The sequence below is a fragment of the Oreochromis aureus genome, linkage group 1, assembly GCF_013358895.1.
Source record: "Oreochromis aureus strain Israel breed Guangdong linkage group 1, ZZ_aureus, whole genome shotgun sequence".
Classification (NCBI taxonomy): Eukaryota; Metazoa; Chordata; class Actinopteri; order Cichliformes; family Cichlidae; genus Oreochromis; species Oreochromis aureus.
This window is the reverse complement of record NC_052942.1, coordinates 23,531,004-23,556,977: the sequence shown is the minus strand read 5'-3', so window position 1 is coordinate 23,556,977 and position 25,974 is coordinate 23,531,004. Positions and strand designations below refer to the sequence as shown.

At 41.1% G+C, this 25,974-nt stretch overlaps 1 protein-coding gene across 1 annotated transcript; it reads left to right on the top strand.

The window, feature by feature from the left end:
- Window positions 1-3,030: 3,030 nt before the first annotated feature.
- On the top strand, window positions 3,031-23,888 carry polr2m (RNA polymerase II subunit M). Its single transcript, XM_031758022.2, has 18 exons — window positions 3,031-4,935; window positions 5,690-5,770; window positions 8,944-9,036; window positions 10,032-10,193; window positions 10,309-10,401; window positions 10,515-10,628; window positions 10,743-10,895; window positions 11,553-11,678; window positions 11,898-12,026; window positions 12,716-12,810; window positions 13,493-13,598; window positions 14,897-14,980; window positions 15,223-15,329; window positions 15,418-16,015; window positions 19,462-19,580; window positions 21,096-21,680; window positions 21,837-22,059; window positions 23,199-23,888. The coding sequence occupies exons 1-18, from the start codon at window positions 4,858-4,860 to the stop codon at window positions 23,340-23,342; spliced, it is 3,090 nt and encodes a 1,029-aa protein (XP_031613882.2). The 5' UTR covers window positions 3,031-4,857; the 3' UTR covers window positions 23,343-23,888.
- Window positions 23,889-25,974: the final 2,086 nt, after the last annotated feature.

Sequence of the window (25,974 nt, the reverse complement as noted above, 5' to 3'; positions counted from 1 at the left end):
GACACAAAATGTAAGACAGGACTATTTATACACAATGGCTGATCTGACAGCAGGGTTATTTACACACAGAGGACTTATTAGACATCATGACTATTTATACACAGAAAGTTATTTATTTGACATCAGGACTATTTATACACAGAGAGGTGGGGGACAAAGCTCAGAAGAACATAGTTAAAACAAATGACAACAATCAGGGATGCAAGGAAAACATGGTCAGGAAGTAAATCTAACAGATGAAACCCATCGCTGGAATAATCATGAAGTAGGAACTAAAGACAGAATATTACACTAAATGGTACACAAGAATGGACAAAACTCTATGGGATCAAACGTTTGGGGCCAAAACCAGGGATCATGACAGTAGCAGCAACTACAAGCTGAAATTCACTGCTGCAGGGATGGTGAGAAGTCACCAACTGCTGTTGTTGGTTTCAACAGCTAAATCCCACACAAACAGCCAGTCCCATGCACCAAAAAGATCAAACACCTGTAACCTGCACGCAACAGCAAACAGTAATCTCCTTATTACTGTGTTTAATGTGAACCTCTAATTATCACTGTCTTCTAGTGGTGGTAAATGTGCTCAGATACTTAAGTCAAAACAGCAATACACATTCCTCTGCGTAAAACTACTGCAATGGAAATATTAGTTGAATACAATTATGCATTTTTTTAAATGGACTTAAAGTGTCCAAGAAAACACATTCTAATAGCTTGGATTGTAGTAGTATTATACATGACATTAGCTTTTTGTTAATGTTGAATCATTACTGTGTGATCAGGAGTTTACAGAAGTAGTCATTATTGATCAAATATGACAATTACTGCCATCATCACCCATTCATTTCCTTGTGTTTATTACAGGGGGGCTGGAGCCTGTAACAGCTGTTATAGGGTGAGAGGCTTTGGGTCTCAGCAGAGCTTTTAACGATGGGAGGAAGCCCGAGTATTTGGAGTACTCAGAGAGAACAAGCAAAGTCTGCACAGAAACAGGCCCCACCCGGCTGGTGTATTCAAAACCACGCCCTTCTCACTATCAGGTTAACCACTGCACCAGTGTGCCACCCTGCCTTCATCAATTAAAAAGAAAAACCTGAAAAAGGCACCGTTTCCTGAGCAAAAACTTGCTTTTCCAGTCACCAATTTTGTGTGACGGTAGAAACCAATAACAGCTTGAGCTGATTTCATTTTAGTGAAAATTGGGTCAAAGTCACAGCAAATATAAAATCAGTAAAAACTTTATATTACCCACCGTTTTTTATGTGTCATCTTCAAACTTCAATACAATATACGGGACAGTGATGAAACTAGAAAGTTTTAGTATAGCTGTTGCCCTCCGGAGAGAGTTGCGCTCTCTGTGTGCTCTTGCTAAGGTAGTATCAGTTGATTAATCTTAATCTGTAACCTGTACATACAGCTGTCAGGTAATTGTGGTTCTCATAGAGCTGCAACTGTTTACAGGTGTAAAGGTCAATCAGGGATCAGTTGAGTAGAGTTTAACCATATTTCTTTTGAGTAGAAATAAAACTCCAGTTAATATTTTTTACACTCCTAAAACATCCTTATGCACTTATTACTAATCAATAAAAACTATTATAAAATTAAAATTGCCATTTAGATTTGCTTTAAAGAGCGTGAAACAGAAAGATCGGGTGGTGGCGACATAAATGAAAGACTGTGTAGCTGGAGGCTGAAGGCTGTGGCCTCCTTCACTCACTGTTTATTTTTCTTTTCACTTGTCAGTACTCCTACCTTCAGCTGAGAACGTGAAAGTTTTTTCCAAAACCTGTTTGGTAGGTGCAGGACGAGGATCATGATTAGTGATTAAAGTATGAGTTAGTTCTCATTAATGCAGCATGTGGTGGTTTATAGGACCACTGCTGAAACACACCTTCTCCATATCGCTGGCTTGTCAGTTGGTTTGACTAAAAGGCAGTATTTGATGCTCTGGATAGGAGGACAGACTCACACTTACGTAACATTTGTGAATGATTAATAAATACACAGTAAAGGATAGTATAGTGGTGTACTGGTCAGCACTGTTGCTTCACAGCTGCAGGCTCTCTTTAAATCTACCCACAGCATGGGTCTGTTGTGTGGAGCCGGTGGATCTAAGTTGGCTGCAGGTGTGAATATGAGGTTGTGTCTCTCTCTCTTTGATTGGTGACCTGTCCAGGGTGCAGGGTGTTCCCCACCTCTTGCCCTATGACACCTGCGACAGACTCCGACCTGTCTGTAACCCTGAATTAGGTAAGAAGAAGAATTACTATTATTATATATTATTATTTATGTCACAATACTATGACACAAATAATAGCATCACTAAAGATGAATTAAAATTGCTATTTAGTGTTTCTTTGTTTACTAACAGTGTTTACAACAGTTTACTCTATTTTGCTATTTGTTACGTATTAATTATTACCCTGTTTTCTGCTTATAAATGTACTGATGTTGCTTCTTTATTTAGAAAGTCTTTTTAGAAACTTTTTCGTCCTGTAAATCTGGTTGATCTTGTGACACCAGTACTGTGGATTTAATCCAGAGAGTGACAGTTTGATTGTAACGGTAGGTGAATATCACACATTTATGAGAGAGAACTTCCATATGACATTGGACTTGGACAGAGTGGCTGCCTTACTGATTGCAGAAATACCATTTGTTTGATGTCTGGTTAACGATTAACCACAGAGTCCAGTAGAAATGCATCTCGTATTATTCTGAGAGCTTTTCTCATCATATTTATTGACGTGAGCTAACAGCAAAGCTTTGATGAAGCACCACGTGCAGCTGAACGAGCTCTCGCCAGGCAACTTGAGTCTTTAAACTTGATTCCTCATTCTTCAAAGACTTTGTCTCTAGTTTCTATTGAAAGGGAGTGACTGCAGCCATTCAAAAGAGGAATGTGATCTGGCTGTGCAGAAGACTGTGCTTCTGGTCCTCAAAGATAATTGTCAGCATTAATAATCATAAGCAGAACAGTATATTTTGTCAGTGTAAAACCATGGAAACATGGAGTGGTAAGGAAGGACATTAAAAAATCATGTTTGCAGTGCCGTCTTCCTTTTCATCCCTCTCACGATATCAATAATTTATTTAGTGTAGCACCTCCTCTGTTGGCTGGTTGGCATTCACAGTCGTGTGGAAACGTGAGTTTTCCTGAGTCTGTAAAATACCACCAACACCCTCGCTGTTTTCATTAGGAGGATAAGTAGCAGCGAGGTGCTGCTAATGAAAAGCACTTGATGACAATCAGCACCTCTATAAAAGCACAAGTTCTGTCAGTTTACTGGTCTGTACCATTCGGCTGTGTGTTAACACAATGCCACAATCTCCCCAGCAAATTCAACCCCAGGTCAGACCATGTAATGAGAAAAAAGAAAAAAAGCCACATTTCAGACTCTACAGTCAGCACGTTAAATGTCATGACTGTACGATTAAAAAAAAGAAAAAGTACGGCTTGTTTAGAAGACTGCGCCCCCTTTTTTGGTGCATAAAATTCAAATAACAAAGTCCATAAACAAATTCATCTAAATCCAACAGGGGTGACAGAAGGAAGCGTGCTAAGAGTAAACAAACACTGTAACAGAGGACAAGCATTATTTATACTCGCACAGTGACCAGAGACACAGCTGGGAGGAAACAAGACACAGGTGGATACAATCGGCACAATCACAGAGGAGGAAGTAAGACTGAACACAAGACAGAAGACAACTAAGTAGCAAATTAAAACAGGAAGAAAGTAACAATAACTAAACCGGGAAACTCGATACAGGAAACAGACACAGAAGGAAAGTAGGAGAAAGAACTGAGGAAACTAATAAACTCTGACATAAACAGACCTTTAAAGTCTCAGGGCATGACATACTGTGCATTCAGACATGAAGTCTATGAGCTTTTGTTTTTTGTCTTTTTATTCTATGGCCTGTCTTCCCACATATGACCTCCAATTTAAATTATCTTATGGACTTTTACTAGCAAATTTAAAAAAGAATAACTCTCTTGGTTTATGCAAAGGTTTCAATCAGATGAAGACCCTTAATTTTTAAAGCTTATTATATAAGAGCCCCCATAATGCACTTGGCAGTCCTACCTGCGAGAGCAAATAATGAGAGCGAGTGAATAAGAGGGAGAAATCAGATCCCATCTCAATGAAAATTCTTTATTTTAAGTCTTTAAAAAAATCCTACCTCTGCCACTCAATGTGGGTTTTTTCCTCTTCTCACAAAGTAAAACTTAATCTAAATGTGTTTTAAGTCTAATAACTCTTGTATGTATAATAGGCATGGCAGGCAGTTAATGTCTCACTGCTTCATGTGAACAGTGGGCTCCTCTTATTAGCCACTCCCTCTGATAAGTCACGGTCCACCTGTCCCAGCCCGAGTAAAAGGACCCGCCCTGCCTGTGAAAGTCCTGCTCTCAGGGGCAGGAGGCGCAGAAGAGGGAAGCAGGTGAAATGTGGCCCGACAGGTCTGATGGCAGTGCAGAGAGACGTAGTCAGTGCAGTGAGGATTGCTGAGTGACTGACAAGCCTGTCGGTCAGGTGGCTTTAGGAGCAGTCTGGCTGGAATTAGGACAATGACATTGTTGTGTTTGTGCTGCTGAGAGCAGAGCTGGTTTGCACCTGTTCATTTCACTGACTGAGGGGGAACCTCGCAGCCCTGAGGATACCCACTGCAGACGCAGCAGCAGAAGCAGACTTAGAGTGGAATTTCCCTCCAGTTCCCAGGCTGGGACCGGGGGCGAATGGTCGCTCTGAGAATCTGAGCAGAACTCAGGAAGGAGAGTGAGAGGAAGGGTGGGAGGACAGCCAGAGAGGGAGAGGAAGAGAAGCCAGGAGTGGACATTAGAGGAGACATGCTTCGCTACGGTTCAAGACCAACTGTTTCCACCACCACCACAACAACAGAGGATTCTCCAGAGTCTTTAAGAGAGGTAAGAAGCTCAAGAGAAGCGAGAACACTGAAGATCTCTCTGTCTTTTCTCTCTGCTCTCCTCTTCTCTCTGTGCTTTTTCTAGTCCAGTGTTTTTTCCTCCCCTCTTCTGTTTGTCGGCTGTTGCTTTTAACTTTGCTGACACTTGTTTTCCTGTCTGTAAGCAAAGAGATCCATTTTCTCTCTCTCTAACGTTTTCTGACTCTGTTGTAGGATGTGTGGCTCTGTTCACTTACACGAGTGTGTAATGGGAGCTGAGCGTGCAGGAGGCAGAGCTGTCATGTTTATTTGAACAGCTCTCTGATAAAACAGGCCTTTGTACTTGCCCCACGTTTTATTTTATTCCCATGGTCTCCTCATGCAGGTCAACACGTACCGTAATATTAAGTGAAGCACGCTTGTAGGGTCTGCTGAAGAGTTCAGTTTCTTTCTTTGTACTAAATTTCTTATCAAAAACCTAAAAATTGTAAAAATCAAACAGAGCTCCCACTTTCCATGTCTCTGTTTTGCTGTTTTACATTCTATTCTGTTTACTTTGTTACTCTGTTTTACATTTACATAAACTTTGTTTGGTGGCCTGTTGCTGCTGTAAATAAGCTCACAGAGGTTTTTATTGGACAGTTCAATCTTTGCCACAATGTCAGAGATATTTAGATCTGAATTTTATCTTTCCTCATGATGACAATCCTTAAATTCCCCTAAATTCAAACATTTGCCTTTTTTATCTGTGTTTTTTTGTTTTTTGTTTTTTTCAGAGGAGAATCAGACGCCTGAGGCTGACTCTGTATCCCGGAGAAAATGGAAACAAGGAGCCAAAAACTGAAAAGTCAGCCACTGTAAGTTTTGCGTCTCCCTCAGTGTTACCTCCACCCTGTTACTCCGGCCAGAACCGGCTTCAAATCCTTACGGTACAATACGTAAAGTTACATTAAAGAGGAAACGTCATCACCGTCATCAACTCAGTTTAACACTGCTGATCAGAAATGGTGACGTGTGGGGGTAAAAGCACCAATAAAAACCAAACAGAAAAAACACCCCACACACCTTAATTCATCTTATAAACCATTAAAAGAAAGATGGTGGAAAAGCTGAGATTTATGTGCTTTTTATCATCTGGTCCAGTTATGCAATCATGACAGGAGGGCGTGTGTGTGTCTGTGAGATAATGCACACACAGCTGTTTTACATTTACTTCAAAGCTCTGCTCCATCTGTGCTCTAACTCTCTTCCACAGAACAGAAAATGCTAATAAGTATTAACAGTATTAACTCCAAAGGACGGTAACTAAAACAAACAGAGCTCATGAGACATTAATATTTGCCTACCGAGGTGTAGAATTACTCTTAGTCACGTTTAATATTTGTTGGTATGCTCTGTGATCCTGTGAATTATGGCTGAGTCGACGCTGCAGGCTGCGTGGGTGTTTGCTGTTGGTGGCTCTGCCCCGGTCTTTGTTTGTGATCGGAGGCTGATGCCAAAGTTTCGGAGTGAAAGTGTGAGAACTGAGCGCAATGCTTGGGTTAGGTTTATTCTCCAAGGAGAGGTTTTTCCTCGTATAACTGTGCGGTGTGCAGGACCTTGAAGACAGAAACATAATGGCTAGTTTTGAATGAACCTTGTACAACATGTCCAGTCTTTCCAGTGATAGCACACTGAAGTAATCTCTGAATGTGGCTGCCTTTGGGAGGGTTTTACTGCGAACTGATGACAAAGGACAGTCTGATGAAGTGTGAACACAGAGTGGAGGAAAGCGCACGTGTTTAGAGCTGATGTGCGCTTTAATGTTTGGGAAGGATGCAGATTTGTGCCCTCTGCGAGCGTGCAGCCGGTTTGTCCCAGAACAGACATCGGTGACTCCAGCAGCACCGTCAGCATCTGTCTGTGAGATGAAAATGGCAACAAGCGATGTAACGAGTGAACAGAAGGGTGTTTTTAAAAATAAAAACAGCTGAGTAACAGAGTAACATCACTGCTGGGGGGGATTCATGGCAACACAAACTGGATTTCTGAGACCAACCCAGATGCAGATTTTATTTACAGTGAGGTATTTCACAATCATCATAAAGCTATCATAAAGATACCACTTTACTCGACACTACCACTCCTGTTTTCTTGTAACATGTGAAAAAAGTTTTCCTATCAGAAAGTACTAGACAACGTGTCGCCAGTGACTGCTGGTTGTACCTTTTACAGCGCTGATGCAAGTCAGAAAGCAGTCTTATCATTCCTGAGCTCTAATCACCACGAAGTCATCAGCTTCAGCCGTTTCACTGAAGTCCAACAGCAAACTGAAGCTTAAAGTATACGTGGAACTACAGCACAGAGTAGAAAACATCAGGTTGGAGCCAGTTAAAGGTTCAAGAGGTTAAAACTTGTGCCTAGTTCATCTGTTCATCATGTTTTCAGTGCGGCGCTTTAAGGTCTCTGCAGGCGCTGCTGTAATTACTGTTGTTGCAAAATACCTGCACATGTGTGTACACTGAGTACTGATGCTTGTTTTTCAGATTACTTTTCGCTCTAGTTACACTATCTTAGATCTTAGATGTCATCACCACGGAAGGTCAAATGAAGGTCAGCTGGATTGTGGTAATGGGGAATGCATCCAGTTAATCAACGAGGAAGGAAATGATCAAAATATCCTTTCTCAGAGATATCCAGCGACCCGGCGTTTCAAGAGGAATGCTGGTTCTTCGCTGTGAAGTTAGAAAGGGCGTGTCCTGCAACTCGACACATCGTGGATCAAATCCAGCCAGCGACTGCGGCCTAGATGATATGTAGCACATGTGAATCATGACACACACAGAGGAAGTAAACAGAGAACTGCTACCAGACGATGTTTCTATACCGGCAGCATTGGATTTCATCTCCGTAACGGCCGTAAAGTGAACACGGTTCAGCCCAGTGAGCTACAGTGAGCATCTTCCGTGCTTGTGTGACAAATAAGGAGCTAATCAGGTCAGACGGTGCAGTCATATGATAGAGGAGTGAGTTCATACAAACAAATGACAGTGTTAGATGACAATGCACTGATGCAAGATTATTTTACCGAGCTGTCTCGGAGCACTTTTTTTTTGTAAACATTTATGAACAGCTCAAGCTCCTCAAGCAAGAGAGGAAAAGTAAGCCCGAGAGTTTCTCCCACCAAACTTACAAAGGGCAGGTAAACACGGACCAGCATGTGGTCAAACACTGTAAAGTTCAAAGCTGAATGGCCAGCACGCAGGGCTTCGTGAAGCGAACTGATAAAGATGGCTGTGCTTCCCTCCCATCTGCTGGAATCCACATCCTCCCGCCTATTAGCGGTCCTTTTCCATTTCTCAACAGCAGGTCCTCTGTAGATTGAGTGGTGCAGAAATGTGAGGCTGGGCTCTGTCCACGAGACTACACTGGCGTCTTTGTTCCTCCTCGCTCTTATCTCTGTGAGATGTGGACACTGACGCCTCTTTCTCTGAGTGGTAGTCCTCAATGAATGATTTCTTTGAGTAGAGACATCTTAAAAAATATCAGAATCTGTCTATCTGTAGATCTATAGAAACTATATAATATTCACATACTGTAAAATAAATACTTCAAGAGAGTGTTTACTTGCATTTTTGTTTAGAATCCTGCACTTTAGGCTCACATGAGGCGTAGCTCAGGAGGCAGAAAACTAGCAAATTGCAAGGTGCTGTGGAATATGTATGCAAATGATAAAGCTTAATTCAAAATCTTTAGTTTTACATGAATCATGGGTGGCATGGTGGTTCGGTGGTCAACACTGTAGCCTCACAGCATAAAGTTATGGGGTCGAACCTGCTGTGTAGTGTTTGAATGCTGAACCTGTGCCTGCGTGGAGTTTGACTGAGTGCTTTGTTTGTCCGAAAGACATGCATGTTACAAATAGCAATGGACTTCAGAGCAGGCTCCCTGCTTGGATATGCCTTTAAGGGAATGGAAGAATGAATGGAGGGATGGTTGAATGGAAGCCATCCACATCAGCGTTCTTGACCTGATTTGTTTTATTTTGCAGACTGAGAATGATAAAGATGTCAATGGGATGTGGAAGAGGAAGAACGGGCTCATCCAAAGAGAGAGTCCACCTGGCCAGGAGTCACCTCAGCAGGTAGACGAAGCAGCCACTGCTTCACTGAGTGTCTTGTGCATGCACCGTGAGGCTGTCATTAATATTGTATTCACACATTCAGCATGAACAGAGGCTTATAGGTGACTGTGGCAAATGCTATCACAGTTTAAGGACAGCAGACGTGTTCAAAGTGTTTCTATTTGTTTTTATTTGTTTCAAGTGATAAACTATGACAAAGCTAACAAAATGATCTGGATCATGCAAAATTTAAATTTGACTTACTTAGATATTCAATTAAGATTCAATTCAATTCAATTAGAATAACTGACTGCTTAAGTTAAATTTTAAGCAGAAGAAAAATCCCTGCAGTGTCTGTTTACAGCTCTTTATGATGCCGATCATCATCATTTTACACCAAATGTGTGTATATAAGAATATATGACAGCATGCTCGACAGTGTGTTTGTATTTTGGCGCATGTACACTGTGAAGCACTTTATAAACAAAAGTTATCAAGGAAGAACAACTGATAATGAACAAAAGTGTTAGCTGCATTTCTCTTTATCAAGTAAAGCACCTTCACCTTGAATTACAGCTGAAATACTGATAGAAATTTAATCTCTGAGCTAAAGTTGTTTTTATTTGTGCCCAGGACTTTTACTGTGTATTATTTAGTCATTGCATTGTGCCACACCGCTTCTGTGCTGGTGTGCATCTGTTTTCATTGGCTCTTAGAGGCACAATAGGCAGAAACGGGCAGCAGCTCATGTCCTGGGTTGCAGAAACATGACACCTTTGATGCACTCTGCACCATTTTTTAGCTGCACATTGCCATCTTCCTATTTCCACTGCTCAGCAGCGTGGGCACCGTAATACCTGATCACTTGCACATATGTATGCATGTGCATGTACATGCAGACTCATGCAGTGCATCTCTAAGTGTGCACACAAACACAGAGACACAATGACAGCATAAGCCTGCCTCAGCGGTAGGTAGCTACAGAAACCTGACCGGCACGATCCTGTCTCCCTCAGCACCTCGGAGACATGACCAATGGGGTGCCAGAGACCTCGCTACGGCATCATGGGCCCAAAGTGTACGGTGTAGTGCAGAGGACAGGCTCGGATAGACAGGAGGTGATGGCACGCGAGTGGACAACCAGTCACCTACAGGATGAGATGAGATACATCAGGGAGGTGAGGAAAGACTGAGCCTTCAGGCCAATCATTCTTTTACCATCACATCATCCATACAAGGCCAAGTGGGTTTCTGTTTAGATGATATCTGTGTTTTCCTGGTTTCTGTTTGCAGGTGAGAGATTCTCTTGAAAAGGTTAGAGAGCGGATGTATGGACAGTTTGGAGGAATGCAGCAATCAATGCAGAAGCTTTCGCAGGAACTCAGGGTAAAGATTATGACAACACCATGTGACCAGATGCACTGACATTAATCATCAAACTCTGGCCTGTAAAGCTGTGCATAAATCTGAAAAAAGCTGTGTACCACGTGTTTCTGCAGGCTGCCAATGCACACAAGAGGAGTCTAGAGTCAGAGGTTAAGATCCGCACGGCAGCCATGGACAGCTTTGATCAGATGAACAGTTCCCTCATATCTGCTAACCTCACCTTGCAGGTAACAAATCAAAGTCACCAAACACGCTGAAGACATTTTCTTTTCCTTTTTTACTATGGCAGCTGGATGCTGTTACAGAAAGTCTTCACTGGCTAAAAGAAGTTCCCTTTGCAGAAATCCCTTCTGGACGACTGTCAGAAGAGAGTGAGCTCGAGAGACGATGTGAAGAGTTTGCGGAGCACCTATGAGAAAACACAACAACAGCTCAGAGACAAGGAGCGTGAGCTGGCTGCAGTACAGGCTGAAAACCAAACTCTCAGGCTTCAGGTAGTCCCGCAAACACAAACTCTTACTGTGTGAATGAACATGAATCCATGTGTGTCCACAGATTAACCCCCCCCTAAAACTTTACAGTGGAAGTGGCTGCTTCTAATGTCACAAGGCCACGAGACCGAGATGTCAGCATGGCCAAAATAAATGGGTGGAATTCAAAATTTCCCCTCAAGTTTTGTGCATGTGCTACTTTGGGTACATTTAAAGGGACAGTGAAGTGCTCAACTGTCCTGTAACAAAGTGGTCTGATGAGTCAGTAAGAGTGATGGAAGGACAGGATGTGTAGGACTTCATGACCCCTACCAACAGTGAATAAATCAACAAATTAACATTTTTCTATCTCTGCAGCAGGTAACATTAAAATCCAGCTTTACCAATCATCATAACATTTCCTGAAGTTTTGAGAAACCATCTCCTGTCCTAGTTTTTTTAAATATTTTTAATTTCACATTAGAAAGCAGAGAGTCCAGCTTTCAAATCACTGTGCGATCTGAGACACAGCAAACAGCTTTTATCGAGCAGCTCTGTTAACATATCATATTGCTGCGGAACAGAAACACATCAGCTGCATCTGCATCTGCATCTCTGAGCAGAATGTGGCCTAATCAGCTGAGCAAAGTGCTAATTTTTGCTATGCTGTGGACTGTCCAGGTGGAGTCTTCACGGGAGGCCAACGATAAGGCGCTAAAGGAGCTCTCGGAAAAGCTAGAGAAGGAGTACGAGGAAAAGCTGCTGGAAGAACAACGCAGGCACAGGGAGGAGATTGAAAACCTACAGGTCTGCATTCTTTGGTCCTTATTCATACATACATCAAACTTTGTTTTTGTTTGACAGCAGAAACCAAAACTTATTGACGTAGATGAGAAATACCTGAGGAAATTAAAATGCTTTTGCTTTAACTGTACACAATTTACAAATAAAAAAGTTACAAAATTCTTGACAATGAGACAAGCTTAAGCTGAGAGAAGAGTAGTAGACATATTTCTGTTTGCACAGGCCCAACTCGATGAGTACATCAGACGACTGGAGGAAGCGGAGAGAAACATCAAAATCGCAGAAGCCAAGATTGCAGAGAGGGACCAGAGGATCATGGAAGTGGAGCGTCTCCTGGACTGCATGGGAAAGGTAAGTCAAAAATGTAATGTATGTATCTGTGTCTTCCTGTTCCCTTGACCCTAGAACAAAATTGTGTAAAACATAATTTACACAGTACTTTAAGGGATCTGTCATATATCAGTCAAATGTTTAGGACACGATGAAGATGATACTTCTTAAATGTACAAAAGCAACCTTCTGTAAAAGGCTATGACCATATACATGTGCACATAGTGGAGTTCAGTCATGTTTACCGCATACAGCATAACACTTGGCCAGCTGCAAAAACACCTAGGACCCAGTACTTTAAAACCACATGCCTGATACCGAGGTTTCCCTACAGCTCAAACCGGTTGGGCACGGGACCACTGGGGGTGCCAGCAGTCAATCCTTTGACTCCTGTGGACTGTGGGGTGGGGCCTCCATGGATTGGGATTGTTGCCTTGCTTTAGTTGATGCTCAAACTGATAGGGATTGCTGGAGTTTGGAGTTTTTTCCTGCCAGGAGAATCTTGGTGTGTTTTCAGGTGGATGTTACGTGCCAAAGTTACATTGTTATGAATGGTAAAGAATTCCCATCAGGACCCTGTGATCCTAGGAGACGACCGATGTCAGTGATTTTACTTACTGATCCCAAAAAGACTCAAACTTTCGAGTATTAGGATTTTCATTCAGCCATGGTGTCAAAGCAAAACAGATAAACTGTTGTGATTTCCACAGGAGAAGAGCCAACTGGAAAAGCAGCTGAAGGACTGCGAACAGCGCCTACGCCAGATCGAGCTGACGGACAGAACTGACGAAACTGTAGCCAAAAGGTACAAATTAAAGTCCAGATAGAAAATTTAAGCTGCGCGTGAATCTAAAGGCTCTATTACAGGCTTTTGGTTGTGTGACCCTTTCTCTAAAAGTGGATCAAACTTGGCCAACACTGCATTAGATGTGAGGAAGTTCTTTGTCTTTCGTTTGTTTTCTCAAACTGTTTCCAACATCAGGGATAAACTTTCATTCTTGGCGCAGAGATTTTAAACAAGGAGCTGCAAACACACAGGATGCACGATAAACCCCACCTCAGACAGCACATCCAACAATAATACAGAGAAATAATTGGATAGGATGGGATATTAATTAAAAAAATAAACATGCTAGTTTTTGTGTAAAAGTTCATCTTAAAATTCTTTCGTAAGGTTACCTAAAGTGCAGACCTGAAAGGTTTTTTCAAGTCAGCCAAGAACCTTCATAAACACTTTTTCTTGAAGCCTGAAGCAGAGTGTTAAGAAATTTCCCGAGGCTTACGCTTGACCCTTTAAACCAGTTGAGCAAGACGCACTTTGGAGCAATTAAAAGGAGTTTTTCAGGATGTTTATAGTGTTGTGCAGGCAGATTAATTACCTAGAAGGGAAAAAGCACATAATTCTTTTCATCGATGATTGCAAATGAATCAGGGTGCTAGAGTCCTATTTCCATTATAAGTGGGACCAAATGGTGGTTGTTTTTTAGGTCCAAAGAGCTGCAAGGTGAAGCAGGTGATCTCCGCGAGAGGATCAAACACTTGAACGACATGGTGTTCTGTCAACAGAGGAAGGTCAAAGGAATGATTGAGGAGGTGAGTAGGATTTATTTATCTGTATGTAGACCATGGATTCAACTCCTCTGTTCCACCTGTTTTGGTAGTGGGAGTGTCTCATACATTTACATAAGTAGTCTGTTTGCCATCAAAACCATGGATAATGTCAATGCACACAAGGAACGGAGAACTTCACTGCACACAGAGTCAATGAAGGGTGGAACGTCATGCTAACGGGGTGAATTCATGTTCATAATTTCGATGGGAAGGGGTTGGAGATAAAAGGGCATTATTTGTCTTCACTGAAGTATTTATAGCTCAGTTATTCATTGCCTTCATTTCTATGTATGGAAAAACAGAGATTAGATAATGACTCTAGTTAAGTTTGCTTTTCATTTTTTCCATTTCCATTTCTATTTTCGCTGTAAATTATTTTCAGGAAGCTTCTAAATGTGAAAACTATAAGTAAACAACAAACTCTTACAATAAAACATTACCAATGTGTATGTGTGTAGTTCTGAAGGATAGCTAAAATCAATTAAGTATAGTGCATTAAGGTAAATGTGCTATACTTAAGTGAATGTACTTTATCTCTCTTTCCTCTTTAGGAAAAAAAGAGAAGAACAGATGATATTTCTGTTATACTAGCTTAACTTTAGCGGCTCTCTTCTGTCCATAACGAATTTGAAATTCTTCTTCTCACATGCAAAGTTTTGAATAATCAGGACTACAAAGTACCACACAGTCCCAATGGAGCACTTTGCACTCAGATTGAAAGCTTACTAGTACAGTTATGATCCTGGTAGTGGTGTAGGTTTCTTCCTGTCAAAAGGGAGTTTTTCCTCCCCGCGGTTGCCAAGTGCTTACTCTTAGCGGCGGCGTGCAATGGTTGGGGCTTTTTCTCTAGCATTGCAGGGTCTTTACCTTGCTTTTTAAAGCACCTTGGGGAGACTGTTGTTGTGAACTTGTGCTAAATATATAAAACTGAACTGAATTAGTAGTGATAAATTAATTCATCCTGTTTTAAAATAAACTTTTAAAACATCAATATGAATGAGCTAGTTTTTAAAAATTTTTTTTTAGAGTATTTCTAATACAAAACTGTAAATTAAGCATGCACACAGTTTACAGCTGTGGGGCCTGCTGCAGAGCGGTGTAACAAAAACTGTGAACGATGTGCTTTCTTTTATTGAAAAACTCTAATCCTGCTTTTAGAGTTAATGGTGTGGGAGTGAAGGGGATAAACTTTTTTTGGGAAGGGAGAATATCAGAAAGGGTTTGAACGCCATTAATATAAATAATGTTTTTAAAATGTTTATCTTTTTGAATTTGTGAAGGTCGAATCTCTGCGAGCTCAAGTCGCTCAGAAGGACATGTTCATCTCTGAGCTTCTGGACAGAATTGCAATAGTGGAGTGCGAGGTAGGATGAGACTCGTGTGTTTTAATTACTGGTGGTGTGGTGTGATAATCTGCTTCATGGCTTCAGATGATCACATGGGCTACTGACCACTGAATAACTGAATAACTGTCAGCAAAGTCTGTGTTAATTCCCCTCTACGTTTTGTCGCTGCACGCGTCAGGTCGTTTTTTCATGCAAAGTGACGACAGTCTTTTGCATGTAACTGACCTGATATTTCTTGTTTCCTGTTTTCCTTTTCCTAGAATAATGAATTAGAAGACAAGCTCAAGTATTTTATGTCCACACAGAATAAGACGCGAGAGGTTTTGGAAACCAGAGAGATAGGAGTAGGCTGCGATCTGCTCCCCAGGTAGGATTGTGATACTAAGTAGGGTTGGGTTGTGTTTTCTTGATTAGGAGGTGTTTTCTCACTCTGGTTTCTGACTGTGCTTCTGCAGACATGAAGCACAGAGGTTTGATGTTGAGCCTGTTCAGTGTGAACCAACTCATCTCTATCCCATCCAACCCCCATCACCTGATCATCCTCTATCACCTGTGAAACTCCCATCACCCACTGAACTACTGTCACCCACACAGCCTTTATCACCCACTCATCCTCTATCACTTAGACCAAACCCTTCCTCCATAGCGCCCTCATCCCTGGCACAACCCTCATCATCACCTCCCATTCAACATCCATCGCTCTCCCTAACACTGCCCACTCAGCCAAGGACGTTTAAGCTTAATAACCCTCCCCCCAGCAGGCTAGAGTCAAGTTTACTAAGGTACACTCCTGTCCAGTACAGCCGCTTCCTGGATTCCAGCCCCACACAGGAACGTGGGACATTCTCCTACATCCACCCATCTGAGTCTGAAGCTGGTGTCAGTCCGGTCCAGCCTGGAGGAGACGAGCTGGACGCACAAACAAGCAGAGGCACACACTCCATACCAGAGGAGTCCACTTCATCCCCACCTTCTTCTCGACCACGATCAGGAGTGCGAGTTTATACACCGTTCATGAAACTAATGGAAATGACAGCAAAGATAAACATCGAGTAAAGTTAAAGGAGCAGTCCTGGAAAATACATGAGCCCATACTTAATCAAGGAGAGTCAATGAAACTATGAAGCCATTTAGCTTAGTATAATTACTGAAAACAGGGTAAACAAGTAACGCACAAACTTCTTTTTATAAGCAATAAAAACAGCCTGAAAACGGGAAATTAGAGTAAAAACAACATTTTATCAAACTGGGAGAGGAAAAAAACCTGGAAATGAATAGAAACTCATGGAAGTCATTGTCCCCAGTTACGAACTAGTTTGATCCAGATTCCCTGTCAGATGGTAGCTTCGTTTCCATGTGGATGACAACATGAGTTAACAGTTTAATTACTTTTCTTTAAACTTGTTGACAGATGGATTTTATTTTCTCTTTCCTCTATTTTTTGTATCAGTGCTAAGTACAGAGCTAATCTGTATGTCAACAGTAAATATGTAGCTAAAGCTAAATAATAGTATCCTCTAACTCAGTCTATGTGTGCTGGGAAAGAGACAAGCGTATTAAAAAAGTGGTTGGAGTAGTGCAGTAGTAACATCTTTTATTATTCTCTTACTTGACCTTAACGTTTGCATACTATACTACCATAAAATTTTTGACAGCAAATTGTAAAAAATAACAGTCTTAAAAACAAATTTTGATAATGTAATGTGATAACATTACTCTGTGTTGGCATAACATAGAGTAACGTTAACTTTAGGATTAAAAGTGAAAACGCAGTGATGTAAAGTCAGGTGAGCCATTAAAACATCAGCTAGTGTGCTTCAAGAATACCGCTGACTCACAATACATATGCAAGAAATAATAATATGTAAATAAACTACGTGGACAGAACTACCGACCTAGCTGCACATTACCCACGTTTTGATATCCCCGTGTTGATGATGTCCCTATATCATCATAATAATGATGATCCAGCATCAACATTACACCTGACCAATGACAATGGAGCATTCAGTTAGCCGAGCATTAGCTTAGAATTTGGCTAATGACTAGCATTAGCTAATGCTAATGCTAGTTAGCTAATGCTAACTGGCGCTAACTTGATAATGCCAGTTAGCTAACAGCCAACCTAACTTGATAATGTATTTATTACATTGCATAACTTTATAAAGAAAATATTTAATAAAACACAAAGTGATTGGTCAGTTGCAATGTTGATCCTGGACCAACATTATTATGACACAGCACACCTACAGGAGCTGCTCTGCCATGTAAACCCATGCAACAGTAGCATTAAAGTGTGCTCTTTGGAACAACCAATTCTTTGTACATGCAGACCGCCTGGCCAGGCATTTGACTTTATACACCTGAATTCAAGTATTAATAAGAATGGCCCAATATTTATGTAGTGAATATAAGAGGGTTACTTATGCAATCAGAGCCGTTAATCTTAACTAGACCAAAGTGTGGAATTTTCCCCTTAAACTTCGATTGTCTTTGGTCTAATTTTCACAAATATCCCTTTAAAAATATACTAACACAAGAATCTGTTTTACATAATTTTAAAGCTGGCACATCCATGTCAGTAATATCTCACTCATTTATGTCGGAGATAATGATTTTTGGCCAGTGAAGCAAAAAAGTCTTATGTGGGTTTCTGTCCCATGTTTGCACATAGCTCTAATAATAACAAAAGTAGCTTGCTGTAGGATGTAAATGATGTGATGCTATGTAAAAAAATATTTTTCTAACTGATATAATATGGAATATATTTCTTCCGTTTACAGTGAATCTGTTCTATTCATGTTGCTCACTGAGCTATGAGCATTCAGTCCTATATGAAGGTCGATATGGTTATTGTGTGTATTTTCCTATCATTTTATATGTGCTCTGTACAAATTAAACATATGATATTTTGTTACTGTCGATAATATAATATTTATTATTATGGTTTGTGCCTTTTTGACAACCTACTCTGTGGTCCTGGTGGTGGAAGGAAAGCTATTTTAATTGGAAGCAGGGTAATATGGTAAAATAGGACGTGGTAAATTCTTGAGAAATCTGTTATTAACGATATTAACTTTAATAAGGTGACTGCCGTTCCTGAGCCACTGGCACAAGTGTTATCCAGGTGTCATCTGTACTGCCACAGCTGTGTTTGAAATAGTTTTATGATGTGCCTTTTCCTCGTTGATACATATAATACTGCGATTAACGATGAGAGGCCAGCATCTGTTTGGATAATAAAGACTGTGCAAATGATCCTGAATGTGTCACAAGATCGCTGCACTTACAAGAAAGAGTCTTTTAAAATGGGTTTGTATTTCTTTTATTTAGTCACACACTTTTATATAAACATGCATGAATGGCATGAATGTGTGTCTACAGTGTAATTCTAGGGCTTTTTATGATTGCATGTGCACATATCTTTAAATTATCAATTTGTAGTTGCTGCAAGTTATTCACTGCATAATGAGCTGTGCATTGAGTAATCAAAATGAGCCATGATATTTGCCCACACCAGTCATGATCAGGAATGTGGAGCTGATATAACAAGAGCTACAACAAAAGAACAATTTACAGGTTAGTGCTATGAAGGGCTGAAAGAAGTAAAAAAAAAATCTTTGATTTTCAGCTGAGATGTCTGTGCATCCATATGTGTGAAACTGCATGAGGACAGCAAGACTTTGGTGACAGAGAGAAGCTGAGGGATGAAGAAGAAATTAAACATTTTGGAGGATTAGGGCAGGACTAAAATAATAAAACTTAATGCTTACTTTGATTACAACTGATTAATAAGGATAAGCGTGAAAAAAGAAGCATTTCTCTTTTTGACAGTATCTGGGATACTATTATTCCAAGAAATAGGTCTTGGAATAATACATTCTGGAAAAATTGGGAAACTTTAAACTTTGACTTAGTCTGAACTCTAAAGGTAAAGTCTGCAGAGACTTTGTTCCAACTGTACAGCTGCAACCAAAACTGACTTTGAACTTTGACACAGGCTGGAGAGGACACAGCTGTGTTTGGGTCATTCATTGTCAGTTGAGCTGAGTGAGAAGTGGATCGGAAAACATCCGGACAGGAAATGCAGCTGTGGAAAATCTGAGACACCAGCCCAGTCCAGACTCTCTGTACTGATCGCGCTGCTAAGAGAGAAAGCTCTTGCATCCAGGCTGGTTACCACGTTTGACCGGCAGAGGGCAGCAAATAAGCCTCACAGTCTTTACAGGGAAGAGGTGTGTTACCGTGTCCCGTACAGTGGGGGCGATAGAGGGCTATTTTTTCACACAGGAAGGAGAAGAAGAAGAAGAAGAAGGGTCCCACTTTGAAATGTTGTGTCGTGTATTGAAGAAGTGAATTAGTCACTTAAGGAGTTTTCTGAAGCTCTCTAATAATAAAGAAATCAATCAACCGGTAGATTTACCGTAAACCTTCCTGTTTACGTTGAAGTTTAAAGCGGGCTCGTGCTGTTGTGGATGGCTGTAGCTAGCTTACTTTAGCTAACAGTGATGTCCTCGTCGTGGACAGAGCGCCAGGGAGAGGTGGGAGACCTGGGACACCTGAGTAAAGAAGAACTACAGGAACTGCTACTCCGACAAGAAAGGATACTCAGTAACAAGTAAGTTTAATCCTTAGGTTGTATGAGAGAAACGTGACACTTATGCGCACGGCCATCCCGTTAGCTTTGATCCGGTTTGTTAAAGTGACTTCTCTGTGTTCAGGAATATGCACTGAAACTAAGACAGAGGATCTACTGACAACGTGTTTATATCAGTCCACTTTGGCTCAGGTGAAAATATGAAATGCTTTTGTAGAAAACGATGCACAGGCGACACTACTCTGCTGTAACACGGGGTAAAAAAAACAAAACAAACAAACACCACTCTTGGTCAGTTTGTTAGGTACACCTGTAAAACTCGTTGTCAAGGTATCACGTGACAGCAACACGGTGCATTTTGGCCTGTAGACATGGTCAACAGCACCTGCTGAAGTTCGGTTTACAGATAATGATCCAAAAAAGATAAAATATCCAGTGAGCGACAGTTCACTGGGTGAAAATGTCTTATTGTTGCCAGAGAAGAATGGCCAGTGTATTTTGAGCTGATAGGAAGGAAAATAACTACTCCTGACAACCAAGGTATGCAGAAGAGCATCTCTGAAGGCATAAATGTCCAACCTTCAAGCAGACAGGCTACAACAGCAGAAGACCACACTGGGTGACACTCTTATTAACTAAGAACAGAAAATTGAGACTTTACTTAGTACAGGCTTATTAATAAAAGACTGGAAACATGCTGTCTTGTCTGTAAAATTTCAGTTTCTGCTGCGATCAGACATTGGCTTAAACATGAAAGCCTGGATGCATCCTGCTTTGTATGAACAGTTAAGGGAGCTAGTTGTGGAAACAATAATGATGATAATGTTAGGGACATTTTCATTTAAACTCTGTAGCCTACCAGGGTATTGTCGGTGACCATTTCCATACTTTTATGACCCATCTTCTGATGGCTGTTTCCTGCAGAATAATACATCATGTCATGGAGCTCAAATCATTTCAAAGTGGTTTCTTGAACATGACAGTAAGCTCACTGTACTCAAATGGCCCCACAGCAAGTTTGTTATAGTTAACTAAAACTAGATGTAAAAAAACGAAACATTTTATTTAACTAAAATAAAAATGTGCGGCTGTTTTCTAAACACGGGTGCAGTCATTTCAGAATAAGGTGCAAAAAAATATTTTTTTTCAGATCTAAATATGTAGTTTGTAGTAAAACACATGTTGCTGGCGTTGGTAAATCAGATTTTATGCTCTATTTAAATTTTCTACTCCCTATATTTCACACCTTGACAAAGAAACTCTTTTTTAAATACTTTTTTTTAATGCCAAAACCCAGTTGTGCTGGTGCAACATGCTGGTAAATCTGGCTTTAGATCATCATCACTGCATTAGTATCAGCTTTGACTGCCATTATCAACAATTAAGAGGAAAACATGGCATGAAAGACTTTTTCTTATTTGGGGTCAGGGAGGGGTTACAGACGTGTATGTGTCTGACATTTAGTGTGGCTCTGGTTGTGTATCGAAATATTGTTTGTAGAATATTTTTGCAATGATACGTTTGTGTTGTTTGCAGGAGGTTATTGCAGACTCTACCTGACAAAGGGAAAAAGATAAAAGACTTGGCAGATAAAGTGCGACTTGCCATTGATGATCACAGTGAGGAGGAGAGGAGACGAAGCCTAGTGTCTGTTGCGAGGACAGAGTTACAGTCCAAGTACCAGCAGGCTTTTGCTCACCGGCGTGCTGCCTCCATCACACCAGCAGCCTCACATCAAAACAGGCAAAATGAGGCTGCTGCACAGGAGAGCGAGACCTCACCTGCCTCAGCGCAAGTGCAACAAAACCACACTTTGGACGAGCAACGAGAGTCGTTTGTCTCCGGAGCGACTGCTGTGGAAACCATGGAAACGGCGGCTCGTGGGGCCTCTGTGAACTCTGATGAAACAAAAGAGGGTGACCTTGTGGAGGCCCTGGAAAGGGTCACGGTGTCTGGAACTACTACTGGTGGCAGCAGCGAATCCAAAGAGCCATTAAACAGCAGTGCAAGAGACAATTACTTTCTCAGAAAGCAACCACCAAAGAAGCCTCACTATATAACTGTCCTGGAAAAAACAGAGAAGTCTGCAGCTCCCAGGAAGCAAAAATTTAAACCAAATCAGTGAGTGGACTTTATTTACTACTTCCTGAACATTTCCAACAAAAATGCTCCAATAATCCAGATTTTATTCAGTAAGACGTTTGACATAGTTCTGCCTTTTTGTCCTCTGTGTAAGTTAGCTGAGTGTAAATAATATGCACCTTAATGTGTTTCCAGGCTGCCTCATAGAAGTGACGTCTCTCCATCAGGATCTTCGTCACCCAGTCAGTCCTCCGAAGGCTCATCGCCGCTGTCTGCGCAAGCCAGGAGGGAGCGGGACAGAAAACACCTGGATGACATCACTGCTGCCAAACTCCCCCCTCTCCATCACAATCCAGCCCAGCTCCTATCTCTGGAGGAGTCAGCCGCACTGCTGAAGGAGCAAACCAAGAAACAGCTGGTTAGTGAGGCCGAGTGCCTTTCTAAGGAGGCTAAACAGGCTGGGTGGAAACAGCCAGTGCCTCACTAGATCACTTAGCAATATGGTTCAACCAAAGCTGTTCTGAATGTCTCCTTTTATACAAGAAATACATTTTTAATACACATAAGTTATATGTAATATTTGGTAAAAGAAAATTAAGTAATTATCTGAACAATGATCATGTTTATCCTCTTGTCCTTTGTGCCATAAATTCAGTCAGCAGCTCACATTTTGATTCTCACTATTTTTAAAAAGTCAGGACTTTTATTGACAGCTGATACAATGGTGGGTTTGCATCGTCACCTCACAGCAAGAAGGCTGGTTTTTGTGGCGATTGCATGTTCTTGTGTCGTGTGTGGGTTCTCTCCAAGTATTCTGGCTTCCTGCCTCAGTCCAAAGACATGCATGTGAAGGTAACTGGTGAATGTAAACTGAGTAGCTACTGCAGAAAGGAAAACTTTAGTGTAATAAGTATTTATAAAAGGATGAAGTCTCAGAGAGCTTGTTGATGCTGTTATTAAGATTGTGGCACAGTGCAGGTGTGTCTCACAAGAAATGCATGGCTTGTTTCAATATCGAACCATTAGGATGCATTAGCTGAATTAAAAAAACCTTTTAACAGTTATTATTAAAGAAAGCTGAATGAGAGTATAAGAAGAGTATTACATAAGACAAACTTAGGCGCTCCTCTATACTGGAAACTTGCATTCATATAAAACATATTTGTTCCTTCACATTGTCCTAAATGGTCTTTAACGGAAATGCCATCTCTCGTCTTCTGTTAAATATTATCACATCCAGTTCATTGATTTCTTCGTTTCTTCTGATGGAAATCTTCAGGTAAAGGCCACCCTGCTTGAGACACTTTCTTGTCTCTAGAGGGCAGCATTCAAGCAGTGTAGGGACCGTGTATGGCTTCACATCCAGAGGAGCGAGCTGAGAGCCAAACGTCACACAGTGTGCTGTTGTCAACTTATGGAGGCAGTTGAGCTCATTATCAGTCCTACTTTTGTTGAGAGTTTAATAGCAGTGGCTGTGCTGCTTTATAATAATGTGCTTGTTTTCTGTTTACCAGCCTATTCATGTCAGCTTTTTCTCTGTCTGGTGTTTAATTTCAGGAGTTGCAGGCCAAGCTGGCAGCCCAGAAACTGTCTGAAGGATTGAAGATCTCTATGGGGAGCTACACTCCTGACGGTGGCCCCATGGCTGCCTACAGAGAGGTTCACGATGAAGGAGCCCAGCTCTCCTCAGAGGAAGACTGATCCTGGAGGGCCAGCTGGGGGACCAGTGTGACCTTGGCCCTGAGGGAAAGAGGCTTTGGACCTTGTGAGCAGGACCCATCAGACAGGATTTTCACTCCAAGGGCAACAATTCTTCAAAGAGGAAAAGGGTCTTTTGCATGGTGTGAAGGAATAGTCGGTATTCCAGACTGAACTCAGGAAATTGAATGACAGGTTGAGAAACTAGCTTACTTAATTGTCATTCAGTCTGTAGTGGGTTCAGTTGTTTCAGCGTTCTGCAGGAATAACAACGCCTTCCGCTGACTACGACTCTTAAGTGCTAAATTTGAAACATGTGTCATGTGGGAAAGTGTTTCTTGTCAGTATGCTGAGACTGATGACATCATGGCTTTGAGTGCTGTTCGCTGAGGTTTCTGTTTTTAGTATTTTTAATAATTCAATGCACTTAAAGCTCATAAGCAGTGACTGTTTACAGCTTTGTGGAGAAGCAGACGTGAGCCTGCAAATAGTTATATCAAACTTCAATGTTACAGAATGTGTAACACGAACAAATAAATCACATGATTTCCTAAATGTCTGTTTGTTGTTTTTTTTTTATAACATTCACAGTTTTCATGGCATCCGTTTTCTAGAAAAAAGTATATTTAAGAGATAAACTTTATTTAATTAACGTGACCTGAGTAGTCTCTTCAGTATAAAATTTTAAAAGTCAGGTCAGTGAAATAAAATACAGGTACTGATGGAGTAAATTGTATGTCACTTGTATTTTATACATGGTGTAATTGCTGTCGCTGTATCAGCTTAATCAGGCAGAAGTGAGATCAGGACTGAGGGAGCAGTAGAGGGCAGTGTGAAGGCTAAACTGAGCTCTACTCGCTCAAAAGCAGCAAAATCAAACAGGTTGTTAGTAGCAAAGAAATTCTTTAATATAAAAACTATAAACTCAGCCATTTCAATAGGTACACCTTTTCGTCTACTTAATGTAAATGTAAGTCAGTGCAGTTAAATTTGTGGACATAATCAAGACAATCTGAGTATTGGGGTGAAGAAGAAATGTGATTTAAAGTGACTTTGAATGTTGCAGACAGGCTGGTCTGAGTGATGGGATTTTACTACACACAAGACTGCTTTGAGCTGGTAAGAAGGCAACAGTACCTCAAATAACCCCTTGTTACAACCACGGTGTGCAGAAGAGCATCTCTGAACACACAGCACATGGAACTGTGAAGGGGATAGGCTACAGCAGCAGAAGACCACAGCAGGTGCCACTCCTGTCAGCTAAGAACACAAACCTTTACACCAAAACAAGCCAATAGAAGACTGGAAAAACTGCTGCAGCATTCAGATGGTATGGTCAGAATTGGTGTAAACTTGAAAGCATGGCTGTATCTCATTGACTCAGGCTGGTGGTGGTTTTGCTGTGGGGACTATTTTGTGACACACTTTAGGCCCTTTAGTACCAACCGAACATCATTTAAACACAACAGCCTACCTGAGTATCGTTGCTGATCACTTCTATCTCCTTTATGGTCACTTCCGACCTCCACAGCCACCAGATCTTAATCCAGTAGAGCACTTTTGGATGTGGTGGAACGGGAGATTTTCGTCATGGATGTCCAGCTGACAAATCTGCAACTGTGTGATGCTTGTTGAATCTGTGCCACCAAGAGTTATAACAATTCTGAAGGTGAAAAGGGGTCCCGGTTGCTACTAACAAGGTGTACCTAACAAACTGTCCAGCGAATATATATTAGTTCTGATAACGAGAACAGAAAAAGCATTAATGTGGTAATGTTCAGAATAATGTTCATGATGTTACAAGAGTTAATGTCTCGGGACTAAATGTCATATTACTCTTTGCTCAAACGTTAAGTCTAAAACTCGACCACAAAATTGTGATCAAGAACCGCAAAGAGATCATTCAGGGTGACCTCTTGCTTATTTTAGCAAGAAAACGCCAAACTACACTCTGCACATATTACAACAGTGTGGCTTAGTGAGCGAGCCTGCCTGCTACACTGGCCTGTTTGTTTCACAACAAACCACTTTGCTTTCAAAACTACAACAATGGATCTCCATCATTCCCAGAATTCCAAGAATCTCAAATATGTGATGCAGCACAGAGGGAACTGTGAATTTGGACATTTGTTTGCTTTTCTTGAAACCACTTTTCTTTTAGTATTATTATTATTTTATTTTGTTTGGAAAAAAAGTTGTGTATAGTGTGTATTTTCCATAATCTTGATATTTGTGAGATGAAGGGTGTTTTCTTGACATTTTTATCTCCACTTCCATCTGAAATACAACCTTCTACTCAGATTAGGTTTCACTATTTTCCGAGTGTTACAAAAAAAAGATCCTAGCTATTTTATTGTTAGGCTTCCAGCACATTAGTTAATTTATGTGCAAAGGAGAGCCGCAAGGTGATATAAATTTCAATTTCTAGTGAAGCTGTGGTCAGCTGCAGGCACTGATAGCCTGAAATGCTGTGAGATGTTATCAGGCAGGGATCTGTCTCACACTTGATAAGATTAATGCAGGGTAGTGAAATATTAAAGCTTGATGGCTGAGACATCTGGAATGCATTTGGATCATGTTGTTGCTGAGAATGGCAGGCGATGATGGGACGGCAGCGGGCTAATGCAATATGGCA

Excerpts from the sequence above, each read along its gene's own strand:
- polr2m (XM_031758022.2), top strand. The coding sequence starts at position 4,858 with ATGCTTCGCTACGGTTCAAGACCAACTGTTTCCACCACCACCACAACA. Across the intron at positions 10,402-10,514 it reads AGCTTTCGCAGGAACTCAGG|GCTGCCAATGCACACAAGAG; the intron begins GTAAAGATTATG and ends GTGTTTCTGCAG. Across the intron at positions 10,896-11,552 it reads ACCAAACTCTCAGGCTTCAG|GTGGAGTCTTCACGGGAGGC; the intron begins GTAGTCCCGCAA and ends TGGACTGTCCAG.